The sequence below is a fragment of the Mustelus asterias genome, chromosome 8 (assembly GCF_964213995.1).
Source record: "Mustelus asterias chromosome 8, sMusAst1.hap1.1, whole genome shotgun sequence".
NCBI classification, from domain to species: Eukaryota; Metazoa; Chordata; class Chondrichthyes; order Carcharhiniformes; family Triakidae; genus Mustelus; species Mustelus asterias.
In genome coordinates, this window is record NC_135808.1 from 106,662,870 (window position 1) to 106,690,519 (window position 27,650).

The 27,650-nt window shown below is 42.3% G+C and overlaps 1 protein-coding gene across 1 annotated transcript; it reads left to right on the forward strand.

Moving 5' to 3' along the window:
- The first annotated feature begins 759 nt into the window (after positions 1-759).
- Positions 760-11,172, forward strand: LOC144497420 (von Willebrand factor C domain-containing protein 2-like). Its single transcript, XM_078218674.1, has 3 exons — positions 760-1,372; positions 8,027-8,156; positions 10,813-11,172. Exons 1-3 carry the CDS (start codon positions 1,064-1,066, stop codon positions 10,992-10,994), a joined length of 621 nt encoding a protein of 206 aa, XP_078074800.1. The 5' UTR covers positions 760-1,063; the 3' UTR covers positions 10,995-11,172.
- Positions 11,173-27,650: the final 16,478 nt, after the last annotated feature.

Below are 27,650 nucleotides of genomic sequence, written 5' to 3' on the forward strand. Positions count from 1 at the left end.
ACAGCTCGGTATGGTTCCTGCTCTGACCAAAACCGCAAGAAACTATAAAGGGTTGTGAACATAGCCTAGTCCATCACAAAAAACAGCCTCCCATCCATTAACTGCTGCTGTAATTAACTGCTGCTGCACTTCCTGCTGCCCTGGAAAAGCAGCCAGCATAATCAAGGATCCCACGCACCCCAGATCCTCTTCCATCTTCTTCCATCAGGAAAAAGATACAAAAGTCTGAGGTCACGTACCAACTGACACAAGAATAGCTTCTTCCCTGCTGCCATCATGCTTTTGAATGGACCACCTTATATTAAGATGGTCTTTTTCTATATACTAGCCGTGACTGTAACACTACATTCTGCACCCTCTCCTTTCCTACTCCCTTATCTATTCAATGAATGGTATGCTTTGTCTTAATAGCACACAAGAAACAATACTTTTCACTGTATACCAATGCCTGAGACAATAATAAATCATATCAAAAAGCAGTGGGATGGATTACCCTAATTCATGGTTTTTGTTGGTACGATCACGTGTGTGTCGGGGCGGGGGAAGAGGAGGGGAGGGGAGGCTCAGGGTATTAAAGATAGCTGCACTGACACAGCAGCTTGCTGGAAAATCGGGAATTTGGCGGATTTCTATTTCTGGGTACAGAATTTCATCCTCTGGAAGCAGCAGTCAAACCTATCACCAGAGAGAGAGGAGATCGCAGCATTTTGCATTTCCTGAAAAATACATTTGAGAAGGGGTGGATTTCTGGTTGCAGTTGGGATCTAAAAAGTTTTGCAAAAGCTGCACTTATTTCTGGTGCTTCTCCCCAACCCCAGAAAGGATTGTCAGATTGCTGTTCTTTCAGCAGCGTGTTACTTTTAAAAAATTTCAATTGCACATGTAAGTATTTGGCACATGCGGATTTCCCATTCTGGAGCCAGTGCTCGGAAAGATCTGGAAAGCAGTGAAGGAGACGAGACTGGAGCAAAGGCAGCATCGATATCGCGGGACCGCTGTTCGGTGCTTCTACAGCTGCAGGGTTCCTCGATCCAATTCTTACTCAGCAGCCAAACCCCGCATCATGCCAGTGCTGCTCTCCGCCCTGCTTCTGGCACTCTTGGGAAGGCAGAGCCTGGCATTCTCGGTGCCCGGCACTTGCGAGGCGAATGGCAGCGTGTACTATGTGGGCGAGTGGTACTTGCTGGAGTCGGACCAGTGCACACAGTGCGAGTGTACGGCGGAGGGTGCGCTGTGTGCCCGCACCGAGTGTGTGCACCTCCCGCCTGCCTGCATCCATGTCAGCCACTACCCCAGCGACTGCTGCCCCCGCTGCGAGAGGGTGGGCTGCGAATACCGGGGACGTGTCTATGAGCTGGGGCAGCAGTTCCAGGTAAAACTCCTTGTTGGCTTCTTTAGAAGTGGAGAGGGAGACATGGGAGAGTTAATTGAATGAGCAATTGCAACCTTCCAAATCTCACTGTGAATTTTTCTCAGTCCTCTACTTTCTGTCCATCACTTCTCCACAATGTTACTTTATTGTTTCCTCTTCCTTTCTACTTTCCTCATGCACTCATTCCATCTTCTCCCTCTCTGTCCACCGCTTTTTGATTTGATTTATTATTGTCACATGTATTGGGATACAGTAAAAAGTATTGTTTTTTTAAAGTATTGTTTCTTCCTAATGTTACTTTGCTTCCTCTTCTTTCTACTTTCCTCATGCACTCATTCCATTTCCCCTCTCCCTTTCTGTTCCCCACTTCTTAATGTTATTTTTTATTTCCTTTTTTATTTCCTCTTCCTTTCTGCTTTCCTCACGCACTCATTCCACCTCCTCCGTCCACTGCTTCTTGATTTCATTTATTGTCACATGTATTGGGATATGGTGAATAGTACTGTTTCTTTTTTTTAAAGTATTGTTTCTTCCTAATGTTACTTATTGTTTTCTCTTCCATTCTATTTCTTTATTCATGTATTATTAGTCACAAGTAAGGCTTACATTAACACTGCAATGAAGTTACTGTGAAGCTCTCCTAGTCGCCACAGTCCGGCACCTGTTCGGGTCAATGCACCTAACCAGCAAGTTTTTCAGACTGGGAGGAAACCGGATCACCCCGAGGAAACCCACGCAGACACAGGGAGAACGTGCAAACTCAGTGACCCACGCTGGGAATCAAACCCAGGTCCCTGGCGCTGAGGCAGCAGTGCTAACCACTGTGCCACCATGCTGCCCGTACTTTCCTCATTCACTCATTCCATTCCCCCCCCTCCCTTTTCTTCGTGACACTCTCTATTTCATTCTATTTTCGACCGTCTTGCTCCATGCAACACTCTTTCTGCCTGCTCTTTTTGTCATTCCTAAACTCTCTCAGTCCTTTTTTTAAATTCACTGTTTCATGCTTTCTCTTCATTTTTATGTTTAGGGGCCTTTTCCCCTCACCCTAAGGTGCTCTTTCTCTGCATTTATCCCAGTTTTCTTTGCCTTTTGTCTTTTGCTCTGCAAGATTGTATTGATAAGCAGCCAGTACAATCCCTTGAATGCTAACAGTGCTTTCTGAGATTTACCCGTATTCTATTCTAAAAACAGTCCACAAGACTAACATTAAAAATCAGTTCCTGTTAATGTCACAGCAGATTATGAATCAGAGCTGTATAGATAACAGTACAGCATTCTTGAATTAACTGCATTCTCTGACAGAATCATGACATTTTTTGTTTTGTGTTCAGATTTAAAGGGCAGTCAGAAACACGGGTTTTCAGGTAGAAGCACTTTGATGCATAACACCATTGACATTGCGAAAGTGCTTTGGAATGCCTCACTCTTAACCCCATTCAACACTCACTAACTGGCCAATTCCTTGAGCAAATTCCTTCAAGATGTCATCATCTAGATTTGTGACTATCCCTCTCGCAACTCTGTTTGAATCTCTTAAGTCAGACTTCTATCCCTCCCACCGCAGCACAGTGGCTCTAACTAAAGTCATGAATGATGTTTTCTGGTAACTGTGACCCTCGCGTGTCATAACTCTCTCCCTTGCAGCATCTGGTACGGTCCATCACACTATCCTCTTCCATTGTACAGCTCAATGACACAACCTTTGTTTAGTTCCACTCGTGCTTATCCCATCATAGGCAGCTATTTGCCGTGATGGCTCCTCTTCCCAATCCTGCACTGCCATGTTGGGAGACACCCAAGGATCCATCCTTTTTCTTCACCTACATATTACCCAATGGTGCCATCTTGCACAGACCTGGGATCAATTGCCAAATGTGTGCTGATGAGATCCAGCTGTCTCTTGACCACACTTCTTGACCCTGCCCACACATCCAATCTTGGATGAGCAATAACTTTTTCCACCTAATCATTGGAAAGATCAGGTCCATTGTCTTTGGCCTCCAGAAGAAACTTTGTTACCTCAGCACTGACAATATATCCTCTTTCTAGTCATCATAGGGATTATGTGTACATTTTAATTGGGTTTCAGACCCATACTTAAGACCTTACCAAAAACATAAAAGTAGTTACAAGCAGTAAAATGTATCTTCCACATGGGTGCCAGGAACCTGTCTGTGCTTTAAAGCAAGTTTACTGATCTATTGCTACTAATGTAACCCCTCCAAGTCACTTATTTTCCTGAGTTGTCATTGGAATGATTCACATTCTTGGCAAATATCATGGAGCTTCTATTCATTATATTTTGTATGACTTCCAAACCAGCATTATGAAAGGGTTCTATTGTATTAGGTATCTATAAATCAAAGGGAAATATTTTGAGAAATTTTCCACTGAAGTATTGAAAAGCAACAATCTAAATGGCAAATAATCCAAATGGAGACACTTGTACTTAGTGCGTGCTTCTAACCCAATATCCACTCAATCACCAAAAAAAAAACAACTTCCACCTCTAACATCACCTGACTTGGTCCCTGCCCTAGCCCATCTGTTACTGGATGGTATAGAGCTTCTTGTGCTGTTGGAGCTGCACTCATCCAGGCAAGTACTCCATCACACTGCTGTCTTGTGCCTTGTAGATGGTGGACAGGCTTTGTGAAGTCAGGAGATGAGTTATTCACTGCAGAGTCTCCAGCCTCGGACCTGCTCTTGTAGCCACGGTATTTATATGGCTAGTCCAGTTCAGATTCTGATTGATGATAAACCACCGGGATGTTGATAGTGGGAGATTCAGCGATGATAATTTCATTGAATGTCAAGAGGCAATGGTTAGGTTCATTTTTGTTGGAGATAGTTATTGCCTGACATTTGTGTGGCAAGAATGTTACTTATCAGCCAAAGGCTGAATATTGCCAATGTCTTGCTGCATATGGACACAGACTGCTATGGGGTCTGAGGAGTCATGGATGGTGCTGAACATTGTGAAATCATCAGTACATGTATTCACCTCTGAGGTTACGATGGAAGGAAGTTAATTGATAAAGCAGCTGAACATGGTTGGGCCTAAGGCACTACCCTCTCGAACACTTGCTGCAATTCCTAGGATTGAGATGATTCACCTCCAACAACCATAAGCATAATCCTTTAGCAAGGTATGACTCCAACCTCTGTAATTTAACCCCTGATTCCTATTGACTCCAGCTTTGCTCAGGCTCCTTGATCCCACACTCTGTCAAATGCTGCCTTAATGTCAAGGGCAATTAGACGCATTCACCTCTCAAGTTCAGCCAAGATCAGTTTGGCCCTTCTGATTGTGGATGGTTGCAAATGCTTATCATTTGCCCTGATATGCTGGGATCCCCCATCATTGAGGATCAGGATATTTGTGGAGCCTCCTCCTCTAGTTCATTGTTTATTATGCACCGCCAATCACGACTGGATGTGGCAGGACTGCAAAGCTTAGATCTGATCCGTTGGCTGTTGGATCGCTTAGCTGTGTCTGTGATATGCTGCTTCCACTGTTTGGCATGCAATTAGCCCTGTATTGAAGCTTCACCTAGTTAACATCCCATTTTTAAATATGATTGGTACTGCTTCTGCAATGCCCTCCTGCACTCTTTATTGCACAAGGTTGATCCCCTGGCTTGATGTTGATGGTAGAATGGAGAATATGCTGGGTCATAAGGTTACAGATTGTGGTTGATTCTAAAGTTTATTTATTAGTCACAAGTAGGCTTACATTAACACTGCAAGGAAGTTACTGTGAAAATCCCCTACTCACCACACTCTGGTGCCTGTTCGGGGACACTGAGGGAGAATTTAGCTTGGCCAATGCACTTAACCAGCACGTCTACCAGACTGTGGGAGGAAACTGGAGCACCCGGAGGAAACCCATGCAGACTCCACACTGACCATGACCCAATCGAACCTGGGTCCCTGGCACTGAGAGGCAGCAGTGCTAACCACTGTGCCACCGTGCTACCCAGTACTACAAGAAAGGATGGTAAAAGTTTGGAACTCTCTTGAAACAAGGGGATTTTCACAGTACCTTCATCGCAGTGTTAATGAAGCCTACTTGTGACACTAATAAATAAGTCAGCTTAAACTTGTTTTGTAATTTCACCCCTGAAAGATCTGATTAACTTTGAGACATTGCCCACTACTTCTGGACTCTTCAACCAGCAGAAATAGTTTCTCTCTATCCAGCCTATCTATTCATCTTATTATCTTGGCAAAACAAATGAAATTTCCTTTTAAAAATATGAGTTTCAGGGAATTCAATTCTAGTTGTTGTAATCTTTCCTTGTAATTTAATCTTTGAAGTCCAAGTATTGTTCTAGTGAATATATGTTTTACTCCAAGGTCAACATATCCTTAATAAAATGTGGTACCCAGAACTGCTCACAGTACTTCTGCTATGGTTAGGCAGGCCTTTGTATAGTTTTAGCATAATTTCTACCCTTATGTATTCCAGTCCTCTTGATATGAGCCAGGATTCGAATAACTTTTTGATTATTTGTTGTACCTTTTTAAGATATTTTAATCCATGTCTCTGTGGACCTCCAATATTTCTAGCTTCTCATAATTTAAAAAGTATTATGAACCAGGCGTTTTTGTTCCAAAATGGTTGACCTCACATTTTCCCTGTTCATGCAATCTATCAATATTGCCTCGAAATTTTATGTTTCTATCATCACTATTTATAAGGCCATTATCTTTGTGTCATCGGCAAACTTGGATATATAGCTTTCTATCCTATCCTTTCCTTAAGTTTTTGATGAAGACTAGTTGAGGTACCAACCCAGATCACTGCAGGACACCACTAGTTACATCCTATTAGTTGGAGTATCTCCACAGTATCCTTACTGTCGCCTGCTACTAAATTTCCTAATATGGTCAATCCCATGAACTTCTATTTTAGCTAGCTGTCTCTTATGAGGGACTTTATCAAATGCCTTTTGGAGGTCCATGTATGTAACATTCATTGACATCAACTTGTCCAATAATTTAATCACCTCCATCTTGCCTAACCTTTACAAATTCATTCTGGCTCTCTCTGATCAGCTCAGATTTCAAGGTATTCAATATTCAATTCTTAATTATAGACTAATTTTCTGACAACAAATCTTAGACTAACAGACCTGTAATTCCCTGTTTACACTCTCACTTCTCTTAAATAGTGGAGTGCAATTTTCCAATCTAAAGGAATGGTTCGCAAACCGCCGAGGGAACTTTGGATGTCAATGTTAGGACATCCACAGTGCTTTTATCTAGTTTCGTTAAATTCCTGAGATGGAACCTATCTAGTCCAAGGAATTTGTCACTCCCGATTGCCATTATTTTTTCGATGCTGAAGTTAATCTTGATGAGTTTCTTTGGGATGTCCAGCAAGCTATCCTGTTCCTGTGCTGAAACTATGAATGCAAAGCAATTATTCGTTCTCTCTGCCATTTTCTCATTTTCATTTACAAAATTACTATTGTCAGTTTTCAAGGTTCTTGACCACCATTATTTCCTAATGTAATTTACCACTGTGTTGAATCAGAAGCCTAACTTGCACAGACATCGGGCAACAATGCTGCACCTTAAACTGGAAAATGCAACTTGGGATTGTGAAGCCCCGGAGTAATCTGGGAAGAATGGGCCACTAAGTCCCAAAACTTAGGCTAAAATTAGTGGTTCTGAAATACCCAGTTAAGCTGGGTTTGGAGTTGACGGTTCCCATCCTGCATTAATTCCACCCAACCTTCAGTGGGAGGACACCTGGCCATTTCCCCAGGAAACTGACAGCTGCATAACTCCACCCCAATCATTCTAAATTCAGTAGCCTGAGTAGGAGAACCATAGTCGCAACATTAAACAAAAATGACCAATTTTCAAGGTTTCAGATTACTTGCCTGGCCTGGATCTCGCCATAAGGCCACATTCAGCCTTGTGAAGCATGATACTGCTCCATTCACTTGGCACATTGGCTGCCACGCAGAGGCTGGAGCAGCAGCAGAAACTCCTGGTGTAAAACTAAAGTTAGACCATTTAAGAATAAAATCGGGAAACACTGATTTATACAAAAGGTGATGGAAATCTGCAACTTTGATTTCCCAGAAGTCTGCGAAACCTAGGTCAATTGAAACTTTCAGGACAAAGTTTGAAATGAAGTTGAGATGCTATAATCTGCTACGTTGAAACAGGCTTGAGGGGCTGAATAGCCTTCTCCTGTTTCTATGTCCTTATCAAGCAATTTGTTCCTTTATGCTTGTACAGCCTTCGTGCTAGCAAATGCTAGAAAAGCTCAGGAGGTCTGGCAGCATCTGTCCTTGTTCTCCTATTAACACATTCTGATATCTTACCTTTATGCAACTACCAGCACCTTCTAATGCATTAACGCTTCCTCATTCTCATGATCTGCACATCTTTGCTGCAATCTCTCCGAGCTCCCACCAATCCCTGATCTTTTACTCTGCCCCACCGCCTCTTGTACAGTATATAAGCCATCACATTTCTCCCTCTCCTTCGCATCCCAAAACATTCACTCTATTTTCTCTCTCCACAGGTGTTGCCAGACCTGCTAAGCTTTTCCAACGCTTTCAACTTTCATTTCAGATTCCAGTATCTGCAGTATTTTGCTCTTAAATCATCTTTTGCGTTGTATTTCAGCCATCAGAGTGTGAACAGTGTACCTGTGATATGGATGGAATCGCGCGCTGTCTCGTCGCCGATTGTGCTCCACCCTCATGTGTTAACCCAGTGTACGAGAAAGGAAAGTGTTGCCCAGAGTGCAAGGATGGTAAGATTTTAAAGTTGATGCAGATCACAGAATGGGTAGACATTGACAATTATATTTGTCCTGTGGGAATATTATTTTTCCTAGTTGAAATGCCAGTTATCTTGTGACTCAAAACACTTTCCCAAAACTGCAGAGGTATCTTCAGTCAAGGGAAAGGCCTTTCCAATCTTAGATTAGACCATTTGAGAAAGATTTTATTGTTCACCTTTCACCTCAAATTCCAGCTGTCCCTGCCTGATATCGTCCTGGCAACTGCAGACAAGTGTAACACCTGTTCATTGATGTGATCTCACACCACGGTTCAGGATACAAAACATTCCTTCTGTCTGACAGAAATGTAGGTCAAATACAGGAAAATGGTAGATCTGTGGCACTTACAAAGAACAAGAACAAAGAACAAAGAAAATTACAGCACAGGAACAGGCCCTTTGGCCCTCCAAGCCTGCACCGACCATGCTGCCCGACTTAACTAAAACTCCCTACCCTTCCAGGGACTATATCCCTCTATTCCCATCCTATTCGTGTATTTGTCACTAAATAGTCACTTAATAGTCACTACCATATCTGCTTCCACTACGTCCCCGGCAACGAGTTCCAGGCACCCACTACTCTCTATGTAAAAGAAATTTGCCTCGTACATCTCTTTTAAACCTTGCCCCTCGCACCTTAAACCTGTGCCTCCTAGTAATTGACTTTTCCACCCTGGAAAAAAGCTTCTGACTATTCACTGTGTCCATGCCTCTCATAATCTTGTAGACTTCTATCAGGTCGCCCCTCAACCTCCATCGTTCCAGTGAGAACAAACCAAGTTTCTCCAACCTCTCCTCATAGCTAATGCCCTCCATACCAGGCAACATCCTGGTAAATCTTTTCTGTACTCTCTCCAAAGCCTCCACATCCTTCTGGTGGTGTGGCAACCAGAATTGAACACTATATTCCAAGTGCGGCCTAACTAAGGTTCTATAAAGTTGCAACATGACTTGCCAATTTTTAAACTCAATGCCCCGGCCGATGAAGGCAAGCATGCCGTATGCCTTCTTGATGACCTTCTCCACCTGCATTGCCACTTTCAGTGACCTGTGTACCTGTACACCCAGATCCCTTTGCCTATCAATACTCTTAAGGGTTCTGCCATTTACTGTATATTTCCTATCTGTATTAGACCTTCCAAAATGCATTACCTCACATTTGTCCGGATTAAAGTCCATCTGCCATCTCTCCGCCCAAGTCTCCAACTGATCTGTATCCTCTGATGGTCTTCATCGCTATCCACAAATCTACCAACCTTTGTGTCGTCCGCAAACTTTCCAATCAAACCAGTTACATTTTCCTCCAAATCATTTATATATATATTACAAACAGCAAAGGTCCCAGCACTGATCCCTGAGGAACGCCACTTGTCACAGCCCTCCATTCAGGAACGCACCCTTCCACTGCTATCCTCTGTCTTCTTTGACCGAGCCAGTTTTGTATCCACCTTGCCAACTCACCTCTGATCCCATGCGACTTCACCTTCTGCACCAGCTACCTTGATAGTTACCAAGGAAATATGTTACACAGTTTAAAATGTGCTCTAACACTTGAGTAACTCCATGACCAAACTCTTACTGACCCCCCCGATGTCACCCCATCATTGACTAGACCTATTACTACCACCCCCCCCCCCCCCCCCCAACTCCACAACCAGCTGACTACCCTGCAACCACCCACCTATTTTTCTGATCCTGGGTTGACCGCCCCTTGACCATCTGACTATTCCCGAACAGTTGACTACCCCCACAACTGGACTAGACTACTCCCTTGATCCGACTACACCCCCCAAAAAAAATTGACCTGGCATTTCTGTGATGATCAGGATTCGAAGATCCTATAAAAAATGCATAGCAGCGTCAGGTTGGGAGAACCTTCACACGCTGCCCAGAAGTTTCAGACTATATAGACTTTAGTAACGTCAAACCTTGTCCTTTTTATCCTATCGAGCAGAGGGCGCTGTGATGTGGAATGGACAGTGGAAGAGGTTGGGTTGACATGGAGATTATTTTTTGGAACTCAGTGCTGATGAGGAGAGGGGTAGGGGTTGTGGGTAGAGATGGAGCTGCCCCCTTGGTGTTGACCTGTTGGGGTTTTATTTGGAGGGGGATGGGGCGGGTGCAACTGACAGCTTGCCAGCAGTTTCTACTTTAATTACAGACTTGATTGACAGGCTATGGGGTCCATTTTCCTTTTGGTCCCATTTTCTCTTGCTTCTTATTGTCTTATCTATTCATACAATATTTTCTTTCTCTGATGCCACTAAACCTTATCTGTATTGCTCGATTGAAGTAATCCTTTACATTGCTTAACAATCTCCTCAGATGTTTAACCAATTCTGAGTTTGCAATATTGTGTTTTATTTTTTCCATTTTGTTTTTACTGATTTTATTAAAATGCCTGCTTATCATTCAGTGCTGAAGAAATGCCCTGGTTGAAATATTAATTTGTCCACAGATTCGGACTTATCTTTCTTTCTCTTTTATTCCCCTGCTTTCTTCTCTTGCTTTAGCGGTGTTAATATAATTTAATAATTCTAACCTGATTACTTTGTTCAACCATCTCCAATTTGTAAATCAAAACTGAATAACTTGAACATTTATTTTCCCCACTGTGGTCACTTAAGGTCCAAACTGTTACAGTGACTACGCTCAAAGTCAGGTGATTCCAGCGGGGACGACTGTGTGGATTGACAAGTGCACCTACTGCCACTGCCATGATGGTCAGGATGTTGGATACTGGGAAGGCAATCGTGTAGCCCAGTGTGTGATGGTTCCTCATTGCGTTCTAAACGATGATCGCAATTAGTAAACACGAGACTGTGGACAGAGTTGATACTTCTGCACCTGCTCAGTTCTCCGATGCAAACCGCTGGGCAGGATATTTAGTCTTTGTTAAAGCAAAAAGCCATGAATCTATTATTGTAAACTGAAATTTATTGAAACGGACAGCTGTGCACAATAATAACCTTTCCCCCTTTAACAGTTCCAAGGATTGTGTGCCCTGTTTCATTAGACTTCATGGTCTTCAGATAAGGTTCCTTTTTTTAACATGTCGCATTTACATGTAGTCGGAACTGCTCAGTGCGTTACTCTGGTGATGGTACCAGGATGAAGAAAGAGAAATTGCCACAGAATTTAAGGTCAATAACATACCATTTGTGTAAATGGATTTCATTGGATGTAACACAGAGCGTTCACTTTATGTTCTGTTGCTTGTAAGAAATGAGAGTAGCAAACTCTGTTGTAATGTTTGTGACTACTCATAACTTGATCTGCATAAGCATTGGAATGGGAGATCCACTAGTATCTTCAATGCCAACAAGAGTTGTGTGGGAATTTCCCCTTCCCCAACAAATGATGACTCAATTCTTCCAGCAGGGTGGATAAAAACAGAGGCCCACAATTGGAACCAGAAAGGGAGTAGCTTCGCATCTGCTGTTAAATATGCTGCCACTTTGAAGCCAAAGGAATTAATTTTTTAAACTCCACAATCATATTTCTTGTCAGTGGCCAACTATTTCTCTTCAGTGCTTAGAGTGAAATATATGGGAGCATACAAACTATGATGACAGTAAAAGATCCAGTGGTCTATACAGCCTGTGCCACAGATCAATGATGTCCAAAGCCACAATATATACATTCCCCATTTTACCAAAGGGCTATGTTATCTGCTGGAAGAGGCAAAAAAAAATCTTTAAGCCAATTAGGGGAAGAAATCTGGAATTTTTCTCTCTGCCCATATTAGGTGATCAAAACTAAAAGACCAATTATTACGACTGGAGGTCTGATATTGAAGACTAATAAGGACCGCGAGATTAGTAGTAATAAATTAATGGAATGGTTTATTACACGTCTTTCTCCCAGCACCCAGACTGCCCCGGCAAGCTTCACTCAAGCTGGGGCTTGAATCCCGGGTCACCTGACCTATTCTCTTAAAGGATCATGCCCCAATAACCATAACACCGATCTGCCCCGATTAATGTACAAAGTGTTCTCTGAATAGAAACAGGTCTAACTCTTGCTTGAAGGAATTCAGCAAATCAGCTATCACCACACAAACTGCAGCCTGTTCCACAAGTCCTTCTCTTGGAAAAGAACCACCTCCAAACATCTGACCTGGTTCCAACCTTGCATAAAATTGAGACTGTGATCCATAGCCCTCTCTAAATATTTACTTGAAATTCCTATCTGGACAAATAATAAATTCCAATTTGATCGGAGTTTCATCCAGATATGATGGGTTAATCTTCAAATTGATAATTTTTTTCTTTCACTCCGTTTCAATCACTGGCTGTCCAGTGTCAGGAAGCAACCATATAGGGAATAGTGCATGGAATGAATGTGAAGTAGAACAGTCCAGTGGGAAATGACATAGGAATATGAGCAGGATAGGAGTCGGGAATGGCATGAGTTGAAGAAGGGATGGCGAGGAATCTGATACTTTCTATCTGGAAACTGGCAGCGCCAAAGTCTGAGGCATGAAGTGAGCAGAAAGATTCCTGGGGAAGAAACATAAGAAAGAACTTGCGTTTATGTAGCACCTGCCACATCCAAAAGTGATCTAGAACCCAATTCAATCCTTTGAAATGTCACTGCTGCTATGTGGGGAAATGCAGCAACCAATTTGCACAGAGCAAAAATCCTACAACGAGCAGTGAGATAACCAGTTAATATATTTTTGGTACTGTTAGTTGAGGGATAAATGTTAGGCATGACAACGAGAGAAGTCCTCTGCGTTTCTGTGAATAGTAGCAAGATAATTTGCATTCACTTTTGTAGCTGGATAGTAACTGATTTTCATTCCAAGCTGAAAAGAAGCTTAACCTCCAGCAACTGTATAGTTACTGATTGGAGACCAGCGCAAGGTTCCTCCTGTCAGTAATTCAGTTAGTCAAAATTAGCGCTTATTGAGGTCTGTCCATCTTTTCAATCAACTGCTGAATCAACAATTGGCCTTCAGTAATGATTAATATAGTAGATTTCCCATCACAATCATCAAAGTGATAACATTTAGAAACAAAATCTATGCACAACGGTGGCCATTAGTGCCGTGCCTGTTCTGGCTGAGAAAGTTATTAAGCCTAATCCCACTTTCCAGCTCTTGCTTAGTATCGCTACAGGTTACAGCACTTCAAATGCATATCCAAAGATTTTTTAAATGAGGTAGCTGCCACTTTTACCCTTTTAGACAGTCTGTTCTCACCACCACCCTCTGGATGAAAACATTTTTCTTCAACTCCTCTCTGATCCTACTAGCAATTACTTTAAAGATCTACGCTGCGGGTTAGTGACTGCCTAAGATCAAGCCCAAGATGAGGTACAATGTCTTAACTTGTCAGCTTGGATCTTGTTTGTCTCCCTTCTGGGGACCTTGAATTGGATTCAATTGGAATTTGAATTTGGTTTTTGAAGCAAGCAAGGAATGGATTTGGGTTTGCCCGGTCCACTCTCAGCATTGGCTTTATATCTTTAAGAATGTGGGATTACCGTCCTGCTAATGGAAATAAGTATTTCCTATACACTTTAGCGAAGCCCCTCACAATTTTACCCACCTTAATTAAAATATCCTCTCAACCTCCTCGGTTGGACAGAAAACAACTCCACCAATCCAATATTTCCTCATTGCTAAAATTCTTCATTCCTGGCAACGTCCTTGTAAATCTCCTCTGTATTATCTCTGGTCTGAACACATCCTGTAAAAGTTTATGAACAATGTGGTCAGTTGGTAAAGTACATGCATATGGGTTTAGTGTTTATTAATAGGTTCGTGGGAATTTGAACCAATAGAAATCTACAATAACATAGTATTATGGACACATTTTGAAGGTAATGCATACTATAAGCAAGACTTTGCTGTGAGATACTCAGTGGCTGTCCAATGTCAGGAAGCAATCAACTAGAGAATAGTCCATGGAATGAATGTGAAGTAGAACAGTCCATCTAGAACCCAATTCGTTCTTTTGAAATGTTGTTACTGTTGATATGTGGGGAACCAGCAACCAATTTGCACACAGCAAAAATTCTACTAAGAACCAATTAATATATTTTTGGTACTGTAAGTTAAGGGATAAATGTTAGGCATGGCAACAAGAGAAGTCCTCGGCTTTTCTGTGAATAGTTGCAGGATAATTTGCATCCAGTTTTGAAGCTGGATATCTCTGCCATTTAATATCTCCTCAACACTGCACTGAGTGTTGGTCTAGCTTGAATGCATGGAGTTAAAAAGAACCTGCAACCTTGTGACTCATCAAGTCATAGAGGTTTACAGCCCTTCAGTTAAACCTGTCCACGCCACCCAGTTTTTAGTCACTAAGCTGGTCCCAATAGCCCGCATTCGGCCCAGAGGCAAGAATGCCAAGCTGACACCAGTGAAGGTAGTTCTAGGCTGAGGAACTCATTGGTTGAACCTGGAATAGAGGCTGGTGAGAGGAACAGGGTTAGTTCCATGTAACAATTAGTATGTTTGCACTGTTGTGCTCTTATGCGTACTTATGTATATTGTTCCTCCTGTCAGAGTTCTCCAATTAGTTGATTAAAAGAAAATGTTTTTATTGGTATTATACAAAGAGAAATCACAGCAATCTTTAGAGGCATTTTACCTTCTCCTTGGATGTCTTTTATGCAAAATTACTGATATCTAATGCAATCACAACAATGGGAAGTTCATTCAAAAGAAAGTTACAGCCAGATGAATGGATTCACTGGTTCTAATGATTGCCATCAATTCTTTCCCATTGCTGCACAGCAAGGGGACAGGGCTTAGAACCAGCAAGTTCCAGGATACCCTGAGAGTAGCTAGTCATTCTGATAACAATACATTAAGGCATTCCTGATGTGCATTTTGTTGACCCTCTACCCCAAAATATGGATTATTCATTGGATTCAGAATGGAGGCTGTCTTTCATTGCAACTGGGAATTGTAGGCCATAGCTTGCTAACAGTGTGACACTGCCACATTCTGCAAGTTGTAGTCTGCTTCTGGGTTAAGCATCTTAATATAGCCAACGGTCATTGCTGCAGTAAACTTCATGAATCTAAGTTCCAATAGCTGGAAGAGGGTAGGTTTCTGAAGGGAAACTAGAGATTTCAAACACAGAAAGGATGACCATGGGTTAGTTTAATTTGTTAAATCATGTTTTTCTGTGTGTGTCCATTATGTTAAAAAGCTTTATTTTACCAATCATATCTTCAGGAAACTAATTAAATAAGGTGGCTAAAGGGTTTCTCAAAACGATTGTTGTATTTTCTTTGGCTTCAGTTCTCCTCCTTGCTAATTGTTTTTTGGTGTCTCTTTGTTGATTTTTCCTTTGTATGTATCGGAGGGGTAGTTTACTACCTGCTTGCTATTTGTTCATTGGTAGGTTTAATTGTGTTTTTAAAAATTCTATATATGATCATAGAATCCCTACAATGCAGAAGAAAGCCATTCGGCCCATCGAGCCTGCACCGACAACAATCCCACCCCACCCCTATCCCCCTAACCTACACATCTTGGGACATTAAGGGGCAATTTAGAATGGGCCAATCAACCTAACGGGCATATCTTTGGACTGTGGGATGAAATCGGAGCACCCGGAGGAAACATTGGGGAGACATGAGGAGAATGTGCAAACTCCACACAGACAGTCACCCGAATTGAACCTGGGTCCCTGGCGCTTTGAGGCAGCAGTGATATTTGAGACAACTATTAATTTTCTGCGTGTGTGTGAGACATCTTGTGAATCTGCAGCATTTTCAAGATTTGATTTGATTTATTATTGTCACGTATTGGTATACAGTGAAAAGTATAGTTTCTTGCACACTATTACAGACAAAGCATAGTGCACATACAGAAGGAAAGGAGAGAGTGGAGAATGTAGTGTTACAGTCATAGCTAGGATGTAGAGAAAGATCAACTTAATGTGAGGTAGGTCCATTCAAAAGTCTGATTGCAGCAGGAAGATGATGTTTTTGAGTCGGTACGTTATCTCAGACTTTTGCATCTTTTTCCCGACGGAAGAAGGTGGAAGAGAGTATATCCGGGGTACGTGGGGTCCTTGATTATGCTGGCTGCTTTTCCATGGCAGCGGGAAGTGTATACAGTGCCAATGAATGGGAGGCTAGTTTAAGTGATGGACTGGGCTTCATTCACGACCCGTTGTAGTTTCTTGCGGTCTTGGACAGAGCAGGAACCATACCAAGCTCTGATACAACCAGAAAGAATGTTTTCTATGGTGTATCTGTAAAGGTTGGAGAGAGTTGTAGCTGACATGCCAAATTTCCTTAGCCTTTTAAGAAAGTAGAGGTGTTGGTGGATTTTCTTAACTACAGTATTGCATGGAGGGATCAGGGCAAGTTGTTGGTGATCTGGACACCTAAAACCTGAAGCTCTCAACAATTTCTACTTCATTCCATTGATGGAAACGGGCATGCAATCCACTACACTTCAATATGATATTCACAATACTTACATACCATATGGCTGTCATATTTACAAACCAACTTTTAGATCTTCAAGGGAAACCATGACCACGCCAACATTTTCTCCATCTTAATACCTGCCGCATTCAATCCAGGACTGGTCTCCTGAAAGATGGATTTGGAAATATTGCTGGGCTCACAGTTTCAGTAATTCTGAAAGTAACAAATAGAAATGAAGCTCATGTTGTACAAAATCTTGGTACTAAGGAAGGAGAAAAACATGTAAAGTTATCTTTCTTTTGTGATGATATTTCTGTTTCACAGTATTTGCTTTTTTACCAATTCACAGGATGGCTAAATTAGAAATGTTCAACCAAATAGAAACATTTGTGGTTTGCTACAGTTAACCGTCAAGTAAATGTGTATAAATCCTGTACGCTCATCATTTTGATTACAAACTATAAAGGACACATGCCATAAGTTTTAATGTATTCAGTTGCAAAGCTTTAAAGAAAGACAAGTTAGACTTGTGTTACTTTACAGAAAAGCAACAGAGTCACTGAGCCACTGATTGAATATTTGAAAATAATACATCACTTTGTGAATATGTGTTCACCTGTTATATCTTGGAAGGAGAGCAGAATAGTAACTACAGACCTTTCCCCTGGTCTTCACTCTAATCAGTCAATATGGGTGCTAAAGTATAACCAGAAATAGCCTCCTTTGACGATTTTCTGTTGCTTTCTTCCATTGGTTAGAAACCTCCTTTGGCTCAACTGTTATATGATCACATAGAAATCATACTTTGTTCTGTTAGAAGGAAAAATGTTAAAGAAATTACTGACAAAAACCCCAATAAATACTAGTACATTTAGCGATAGGGCTACAGCAGTTATATCAGAGTAGTGAGTTCCAACCATGTGTTCAATATTGGATGTGACATTAAACTGGAACTTTAATGTCAACATGTATATGTTTATACACAGTAAGTTTTTAAAAACTATTATGTTGTTGCATTAGTGTTTATTCCAGCAAAATTGAATGTTTTCAGCTAATAGTTTTGTTGCATATGGCTCTGAGGTCTCGAGCTCAGCCCATGCAATGGCAAATACCAAAGAAAATAGTGATCCCATCCTTTCAACAATGTAGCCATATTTCCCAATATCGGACCACAGTTCCAGCTTTATCTTGGTGCGCACATTTGTCAGCTTTAATGTACCAATGTCCCTGTCTGTGTGGAGTTTGCACATTCTCCTTGTGTCTGCGTGGGTTTCCTCCGGGTGCTCCGGTTTCCTCCCACAGTCCAAAGATGTGCGGGTTAGGTTGATTGGCCATACTAAAATTGCCCCTTAGTGTCCTGAGATGTGTAGGTTAGAGGGAGTAGCGGGTGGATGTGTAGGGATGTGGGGATAGGGCCAGGGTGGGATTGTGGTTGGTGCAGACTTGATGGGCCGAATGGCCTGTTTCTGCACTGTAGGGTTTATATGATTTATATGATTCCCAAGATGATTTTAAAAATGTATATTGCAATAAGTAACCATAGAATTCTTACAAGGCAGGAGGAGGCCATTTGGTCCATTGAGTTTGCACCAACTCTCCAAAAGACCATCTTACTCAGACCCTCCCCTCCACCCTATCACCACAACCCTGCACATTTACCATGGCTAATCCATCTAATTTATACATCTTTGGACACTAAGGGGCAATTTGGCATGACCAATCCACCTAACCTGCACATCTTTGGACTGTGGGAGGAAACCGGAGCACCTGGAGGAAACCCACGTAGACACGGGGAGAATATGCAAATTCCACACAGTCATCTAAGGCTGGAATGGAACCTGGGTCTCTGGCACTGAGAGGCAGCAGTGCTAACCACCGTGCAGTAACATATTGTTATCTATCCAAAAATTGCAATGAACTTGACTGAAAGAAAAGAAATATCACAGCTGATCCAGCACATGTCTGGAACTACCTATGCACTGACATCATTTAAAGATTAGTTTTCCATTGGTAATGTCTATTATTGGAATGATCTCACAGAATGAATAAACAATTACTTCATCGTTCTGGCATTTATGCAACGTTCAACTGCAACCTAGAATAGATTGCTTCTTTGGAAATCTCAGTGTACCATTCATTCAGAAATTATTTCTATTTCTGCAAACTCTGAATTGCACTGGTACAAATGTATTTTCTATGTATAATAAAAGTTCAGTAGTACAGGTGTTAGTGAACGGCTTGTGATTTATTCATACATACCTAAATATAAAGCAGACCTCTACCTTTGTGTGTGCACCAGGCCATTGTACAATTGTCAGCTTGTGTATAATCCACTTGATCTCAATGGCTGGTTCACTTGATACTCAACGTGCAGTGACAAATTGTAAGTTTTGTCCATAATTAATTTTTCTCTGCACTGCTTTGGATTAAAATAGGTTCTTTTCCTTTAATTCTCAAAATGGAATCTGAAATTTTATTAAGAAGCCAGTGTATTGACTTGAGGTAAACTGGCTATAAAATACCATGATGAAACAAAATACCTATGATATACAGATAGTTCTAACTGCAGAGTTGTTAGGGTTCATGTCTCACCAAAACCCTTGTTGCTTTCTTCTTTGTTGAATCCCTTTTGAAAAAAGTGTAACACCCAATTTTGATTGTGTGGCGATCCTGCCACAGAAGTGAAACACAGAACCATGTAAACCTTGTAAAAGTTCATAGAAGAGAATCCCTACAGTGCAGAAGGAGGCCATTCGGCCCATCAAGTCTGCACTGACCACAATCCCACCCATGTCCTATTCCCGTAACCCCACATATTTACCCTGCTAATCCCCCTGACACTGACTAGGATCAATTTAGCATGGCCAATCAACCTAACCCACACATCTTTGGACAGTGGGAGGAAATGGGAGTACCCAAAGGAAACCCACGCAGACACAGGGAGAACGTGCAAACTCCACATGGACAGTAACCCGAGGCCAGAATTGAACCCGGGTCCCTGGCGCTGTGAGGCAGCAGTGCTAACCACTGTGCCACCGTGCAGAAATGCATGCGAGAAATCTAAGGGAATGTGGGGATGTGTTAAGTAGCACAATCCCTCTATCTTGGGCAGACCTCAGCAGCCATGTTTGCAGTTTTGTGTGCGTGTTTGGGTTGGCGGGGGGGAGCTTGTGTCATATCGAGAGGGCCTGTTCCAGGATAGAGCTGGGACAGTTTGGCAGGAGTTGCTGGGTTGAGGGTGGATGCAATAGGAAAGTGCATTTTTAACAATCCACTTTCTGGTGGTCATATTGTAATAATGGCAGGAAGTTAAATAGAGGGAAAATGAGCTGAGATACTCATGTGTCTAGGCTTATGGGTGCTGTGGTTTGCTGCACTGTCGGAGATCCAGCTGAATATTCAACCCACGAAGTGTAGACTTAATAGCAGTTTCACTCTATAACAAACGGCAAAGCAAGATATGTTGAAAGTCCAAGGTTGTGTTGATGCAGAATTCAAAAAGTGGGCACAACAGGAACTTTACTGATGTAGGATTCATGAAACATACACGTTATATGGAAAGTATTGACACAGCTCAAGACAAACAAATGAGATGGTTCAACTTCCATAGATTTAATAAATATAGTTTGACAAAACTCTCACCTATCAACTTAACTGTATGCACCAACTGCAAGTAGCATAGTTTACAGCTGTTGAAGGCAAAATCTTCATGCAATTTGTGGAAAAACTCTGGAAAATGTCTTCTTAACTCCCAAAGGCAATCAAGCAAAGCTCCAGGAGATCATGTTTAGCCATGGTATATTTGCAGAGTAAAATGCAGCAATAACAAAACTGCATGGCCTTGACCATGTGAGGTCAGATTCTGAACAATTCCGTGCAATCATCCACTTAGCGGCATGTTAGGCCTTCATAATTGCATAGATGCATCTGCGTGTATGGTTAACACGAGCACCATTCACATTGATATGGAACCAGACTGGAAGGGAACCACCAACAGCGAAACAGCAGAGAGGACCAAAGTCCACATTTCATCCATACAAACTCAGGTTTATGCTTAGGCGGCTGGGAAGGTGCCTCAGTTGAAAAAAAAACACATGAGCAGGAGGAGCATTTTGTTTTTGTGGGCGTTATTTTCATACTGAAATGTTCCAAGTCTTTGGATCCCCCCAGATGGGCTTATTGCACATCAGAAATCAATTGGCAACCTTCAAAGCGAAGAGGCTTAATTGACCTAAGTCTCCATATGGTACACACGTTGGGAAGTCCAAGGATCATACAGTAGCTGTGGCCTTCTCTCTTGTGGGGTCAGATGAGGCATCAGTCAGCTTTTGTGACAGACTGCTGCCAGGGCTTCTTGGGTATGCAAACCATTGTATTGTGCTGATACAGAAGACGAAGGGGCACTGGTGGCATTCTTGTATACACTGGAGAGGGATGGGGAGGATAGAGTCAATGCAGCTGGCATATCTGGAACTACTAAGAAGCTCCATGAGTTGCTAGATGACTAGGCAGTCCCTTAGGACCTTTCTGCTCAAGATTCCTTTCCTTGCTGAAACCTGTGACTATAGCTCCAGAGCCATTTCATAATCCATATGAAGTGCTCTGAATCAAGATGAACATTGGGTATTGCAACGTGCCAGATGCAAGTTGGTGTTTCTCAGTGTTGGTGAAGGAGTGTGGTCAGGCTTCCATTATGACAACACATTACCTGTGACTACTTGCATGAGAGTTTGCCATGACTTCCAATTGCTCGATAGGCAAGGCTCCGCGGATGCAAGCCCAGATGGCTCTACGACTGATCATTTACAAGGGAATGAATGTTGAAACCAGAAAGTGCAGTTGCAGAAAGACTGACCATCATATATCTGTAGATTATACTCCTTGAAAGCAGCATTCACTGGGACTATCAGCATTTTGTTGCTTAATGCTCACTTCATGAATGGGCTAGTGATTCTTGTACATTTTCTTTGTGGTGTTCCCTGTGGTCTCCACCATTGATGAGGAAGAATTAAATGAGTGCTGCCATTCTTGGATTCAATGCACTTATTCATGTGGTTCCAAATATCAGCACATCACATCTTAGATAGGTGGCCCATATCTCCTTCTCCAGGATGCAGCTGGTTGCCAGATACTCCGGAAATAGAAATCAAGAAGTTAGCACAGCGCAATCAGCAGATTTAACATTGCAGCTCTGTACTGTAATAATGAACATGGACCAACCTGCAGTGATTGTCACAACCACCCAATTCTGTTCACACAACTTGACATACTGTCCTCAGAGCTCGCATGGAGCTTTTCTTCCCAAATTTGGATCATCTTTAGGCATTGTAAATAACCGATCATCATAACATGGAGGAAGCAGAGCAAAACTGTGACTCCTGGCAAGTTCTTCCTTACCATATTAATTTCTGACTCTTTCTAATCATTTTCTTCACACGACAAATGCTGGATCTCAGCAGTTTTATGAATGCCTCAACAATATTGTTGAGCATTTTGGAAGTCTCATTATTTACAAAGACAGCCCTGCACCATAATTCGGTTCAGGGCATAGCCAAGCTTATTAATCTTATAAATGCCATCAAAGAACAGGATTTCAGAAAAGGCCTCAAACCGAGATCATATTTAATTTGTTGCAAAACCAGTGATATCGATATTATCTCTACACAAATCAACACCAGCTCAGTGTCTTAGGCATGTTGCAAGGTAGAGCAACCATGGTGTCACTCCCATCTTTCAGCTGTGACTCCATATTCTCGATGTCATAGAAGATTGTGATTTTGTTGAATTTCTGCTCAATGTCATGTATTCTTTCAACTGCTTATTTTTAGGTTTGAACTTGACCAACTCCTCCACATGCTTCTGGACTGAGATGTCACCTGATGGAGTAAAATATAAGGAACTCTTTCATTACATTAAGCTGTGTATACAAGTGCGGTAAAACTCAAGAGTTTAAACTTCTTCCTGATGTAGGTCAAAGTAAGTGTGGCCTTTTATCCCAGTGGGAGACATCTGAAACAAAGTGGAATTGGGGTCAGAATTATCAGCTGCACACCATCTATTCATGCGCACTCATAGTTGCAGCAGGTCACAAGCATCATGTCCTCACCCTATTAGTACACATTTGTAATCAAACACAAGGTGTGGGAGGATTTAGGATAGAAATGAGCAGGTTCAATTGCAGGCTATTTATTGGACATCAGTCAACAGCCTTATTGACATGAACACCACAGTAACCAAGCCAATGTGTTAACACTTGCCGCCGATTCGATCTAACCACACTTGACTGGATGCATGGCTGCTCAAATTGGATATAATTCAGTTCTACAGATTAACATGGGAAGTGGGTGAGGATTTGTATCTTCTGTCTCTTGTTCTCAAATGTCACTGTATTGTAAAGATGCCTCATTGAAGAGTTTCCCAGTCACTCTGAGAAAGGAAGAGAGATGATATTCACGGAAAGCTGAGCCTTTCAACAAAAATTCAGGGTGAGAACACAGATTCCAGTTTAACAGAACACACACAAAATACACAGGCAAACACAGGGACTTGTTGAAACTCCTCAAATGTCAAACTAAACTCTTCATAGCTATCTAACTCCATGTCCTTGAACTGCTGGGTGATTTCCATGGACATCTGACTGGCTATCACTGACTCTGCAATATAGTGACTGACAGTGAACTCAGGTTAGAATAACAACATAACTCAACGGCATAGGGAACAGTGAGTATGAATGACACAGTTGAACATCTGTAAGGTAAGGAGTGTGGGAGTGAGCAGTTACAGTGACCAGTTCAGGCAGTTCCCCAAAACAAGGGCACATGCAAACTCACGAGGGGCTTTGCTACAATATTGCACAGTTTGCAAGGGCTTGGCCATCGAGGAGGGAACTCTGGCGTACAATTGATGGGGAAAGTCATGGGAGTGAGGGCAATTCAGGGCTCATGGGGCACTGTTGGTCAGGGTAGTGAGTCTGGTTAAAAGTATGCCTATGCTTCCTGCTCAACATTTTTGGCTCTCAGTATAACACCTGAAAATGGGCACTACTCAGACCTAATTGATCCCTCATTGAGCCTGGAGCAAGCAAAGGCATCAATTTATTTTTCATGTGGGTTGGATGGCCTTTGAGGTGCAGAGAATCAGTAAACGAGGTTTTCCTCTCTGGAAGGGATTCATAATCAAGAGGAATAGCTGGACTTGGTTCAGACTTATCAGGGCCACTCTTCCTCGACACCATACTTCCCATTGTGCCTCACTTCAGATCCCAATGGAAGAGTGCAAGAATATGTAACTAACCTTAAAAGCACCTTAGGAACATCGCACAGTTGTGTACTGAGTATAAAAAAAGTTCACAAAATTCCTATTTGGCTATTTCAGGGTGGCATGGCAGCACAGTGGTTAACACTGCTGCCTCACAATGCCAGGGACCCGGGTTCAATTTTGGCCTCGGGTCACTGTCTGTGTGGAGTTTACACGTTCTCCCCGTGTCTGCATGGGTTTCCTCCAGGTGCTCCGGTTTCCCCCCCACAGTCCAAACATGTGCAGATTACATTGATCAGCCATGCTAAATTGCACTTAGTGTCAGGTAGATTAGCAGGGTAAATATGTGGGGTTACGAGGATGGGACCTAGGTGAGTTTGTTGTCGGTGCAGGCTTGATGGGCTGAATGGCCTCCTTCTGCACTGTAGGGATTCTATGATTTCTAGACTCCCTCCCTTCCCAGCAATTAGGAATATGGTGTGGATGGTCTGTGGCTAAGCTCGCATTCTACAATGTGAGAAAATGTGAGAAGAAACACACGCAAAGAAATCGAAGTGGAGATAGTGACCATCAAACACTGTTTCAATGCTCAGAATACATGCAGTGCCCGTAGAGCAGGACTCCAAAATGTTTTCTCTCTAGGGCAGAGTGTTTCTTGCAGGGTCTCAAAATAACATGGAAACATAGAAGATAGGAGCAGGAGGAGGCCATTTGGCCCTTCGAGCCTGCTCCCCCATTCATTACGATCATTGCTGATCAGCCAACTCAATAGCCTAATCCTGCTTTTTCCCAATAACCTTTGATCCCATTCGCTCCAAATGCTATATCCAGCACCCTCTTGAATACATTCAATGTTTTAGCATCAACTACTTCCTGTGGTAATGAATTCCACAAGTTCACCACTCTTTGGGTGAAGAAATGTCTCCTCACCTCCGTCCTAAATGGTCCACCCTGAATCCTCAGATTGTGACCCCAGTTCTGGACTCCCCCACCATTGGGAATATCCTTCCTGCATCTACATAAATATTTCAAATTCAAAGTCTTCCTGAAAGAGAATAAGGAAAGGACACCAAAGATGTGCAGGTTAGGATTGAATTGGCCATGCTAAATTGCCCCATAGTGTCCCAAGATGTGTAGGTTAGATGGGTTATCCATGGTAAATGTATGGGGTTACGGGGATAGGGCCTGGGTAAGATGTTCTGTCAGGGAGTCGCTGCAGACTCAATGGGCTGAACGGCCTCCTTCTGCACTGTAGGGATTCTATGACACAAACTAGTTGCAGGCAACTCTTCTTGTACACAAGTACAAATGGTCAGGAAACTTGCACCTTGTGGATAGCATAGTTAGAACATAAGAAATAGGAGCAGGAGTAGGCCATCTAGCCCCTCGAGCCTGCCCCGCCATTCAATAAGATCATGGCTGATCTGATAGTGGTTTAGTTCCACTTACCTGCCCCTCCCCATAACCCTTAATTTCCTTATTGATCAGAAATCTATCTACCTGTGACTTAAACATATTTAACGAGGTAGCCTCCACTGCTTCAATGGACAGAGAATTCCAGAGATTCACTACCCTCTGAGAGAAGAAGTTCCTCCTCAACTCTGTTCTAAACTGACTCCCCCTTATTTTGAGGCTGTGTCCTCTAGTTCTTGTTCCTTTCTAAGTGGAAAGAATCTCTCTGCCTCTACCCTGTCTAGCCCCTTCATTATCTTATATGTCTCTATAAGATCTCCCCTCAGCCTTCTAAACTCCAACGAGTACAGGCCCAATCTACTCAATCTCTCCTCATAAGCTAACCCCCTCATCTCCGGTATCAACCTGGTGAACCTTCTCTGTACTCCCTCCAAGGCCAATATATCCTTCCGCAAATAAGTGGACCAAAATTGCACACAGTACTCCAGTTGCGGCCTCACCAGTACCTTGTACAATTACAGCAAGACCTCCCTGCTTTTATACTCCATCCCCTTCGTGGTAAAGGCCAAAGTTCAAGGGCCTCCACTTGCCCAGTGGCAAATCTTGCTGCAAACGTGGCAAATAGATACATGAAGGAAGAAAATTGCCCGAGATCTCTGCATCTGAAAGAACAAAAACACAATTTCCCCAGAAAGCATTCAGTGTGAAATGGAAACACTGGCAAAATCACAGGGAGGACAACCAAGGGCCTGCAGCCGTACAACAAGCATCAAGATGTCTCCTGTTGAAAGACAATAATGATTTGGGAATCTCATTGTACGATAAACAATGGGGAGAATTTGAGCCTCCCTAAAGATGCTACAGATTTATGAACACGGACAAGGTATGTGAAGGAAAACATGGAGTACAACACAACAATAAATACACCAGCAGTTTTGTAAAGAGCACAGCGAGTGTACTGAACACGAGAGACAATATATAGGTGAATTATACTCAGAAATGTTCAGACAGTAAGGACAGTATCAACTAATGGGGACATGAAAAGTTCCCCGAGATGAATTGGCTTAATATAATATGCGCACAAGGATGAGTGCAATGTAGAAAAATCTAAGGCCACATAGAACAAGGAGTAGTCTTCCTGCCGTGATTAATGCAGTCCGTGGTGATACTGTACTACGAAGTACCATTAAGGTCAATGTGCAACTATTAGGAAGCTATGAATCACAACTGTGATTAAAGCAGAGATCAATCTACAACCAGCTCATGGATAGCACTACAAATTGCAGGCAAACAACTCACCGACAGTGCTAGCAGCTACCAGGGATTATGAACTTGCAAAATTCAAGTCTGATTAAAGTAGCAATCAATCCATATTTAAACACAAAGATTGATTTCTAACAAAGTTACTATTAATTACTATTAAGGTTAACATACAGCTACTGTGAACTCACAAAATACTACCTCCATTAAAGCAGATTAATTTCCAGCAGTGCTACAAATTACTACAGAGGATAATGATTAAAGCAGCAGTCTACAACACTAAAAATTGATATTAAAGGTGAACTACAAAGCAAAGCACAGCTAAAGGTACCAAGATTTAAGCAGCAAGTAGGATTGCCAATCCTCCAAGATTAGCCCAGATTGACCAGGAATTGAAGACCAGTCTCCAAAGCACTGCCGCATGCAACTCTGGAGAAAACGGAGTGTGAGATTAAAAACATTTTATTGGGGGGGGGGGGGGGGGGGGGGGGGGGGGGCGAGACTCTTTAGATAACTGTCAAACATCATCTAATTGGTTAATGAGTCTTTTCGTTTTCCAATTAGCATAGGGTGGCGGTGCGATATAAGGATGGATATGTTGGCCGAATAATGGTGGAAGTGTGGGGGAAGCCATGTGTTAAAATCTCCAGGGATATATTCAATAGCAGCTGGGAACTCAAGGAGCAAGCAACATCAGCACAACCGCAGTAACATCAGGCCCCAGGCTCCACAAGTTTCAGTTGTAGCACTGTATTCTGCACCCTCTCCTTTCCTTCTCTATGAACAATACGCTTTGTCTGTGTAGCATACAAGAAACAATACTTTTCACTGTATCCCAGTACATGTGACAATAATAAATCAAATCAAATCAAATCAGTTTCAGGCTCCAAGGCAAGACAGGTAGCAAGCAGCTTCAGATTCCATACATTGTGGGCTCAAGGGCACCATGCTTCATCCCATTTCTTGTTCCCTCTCCAGTTGGCTCACCAGAATCTAGGCACACGTTTGCTATAGATTACGCACATGTAGAAGGACAATACTTTGCAAGTAATGACTGCAAAAAAAATGTATCTATCAGCAACCCTTGCAAATGCCTTCTATCCGGTCAATTTAGGAAAATGACAAAAGGTCA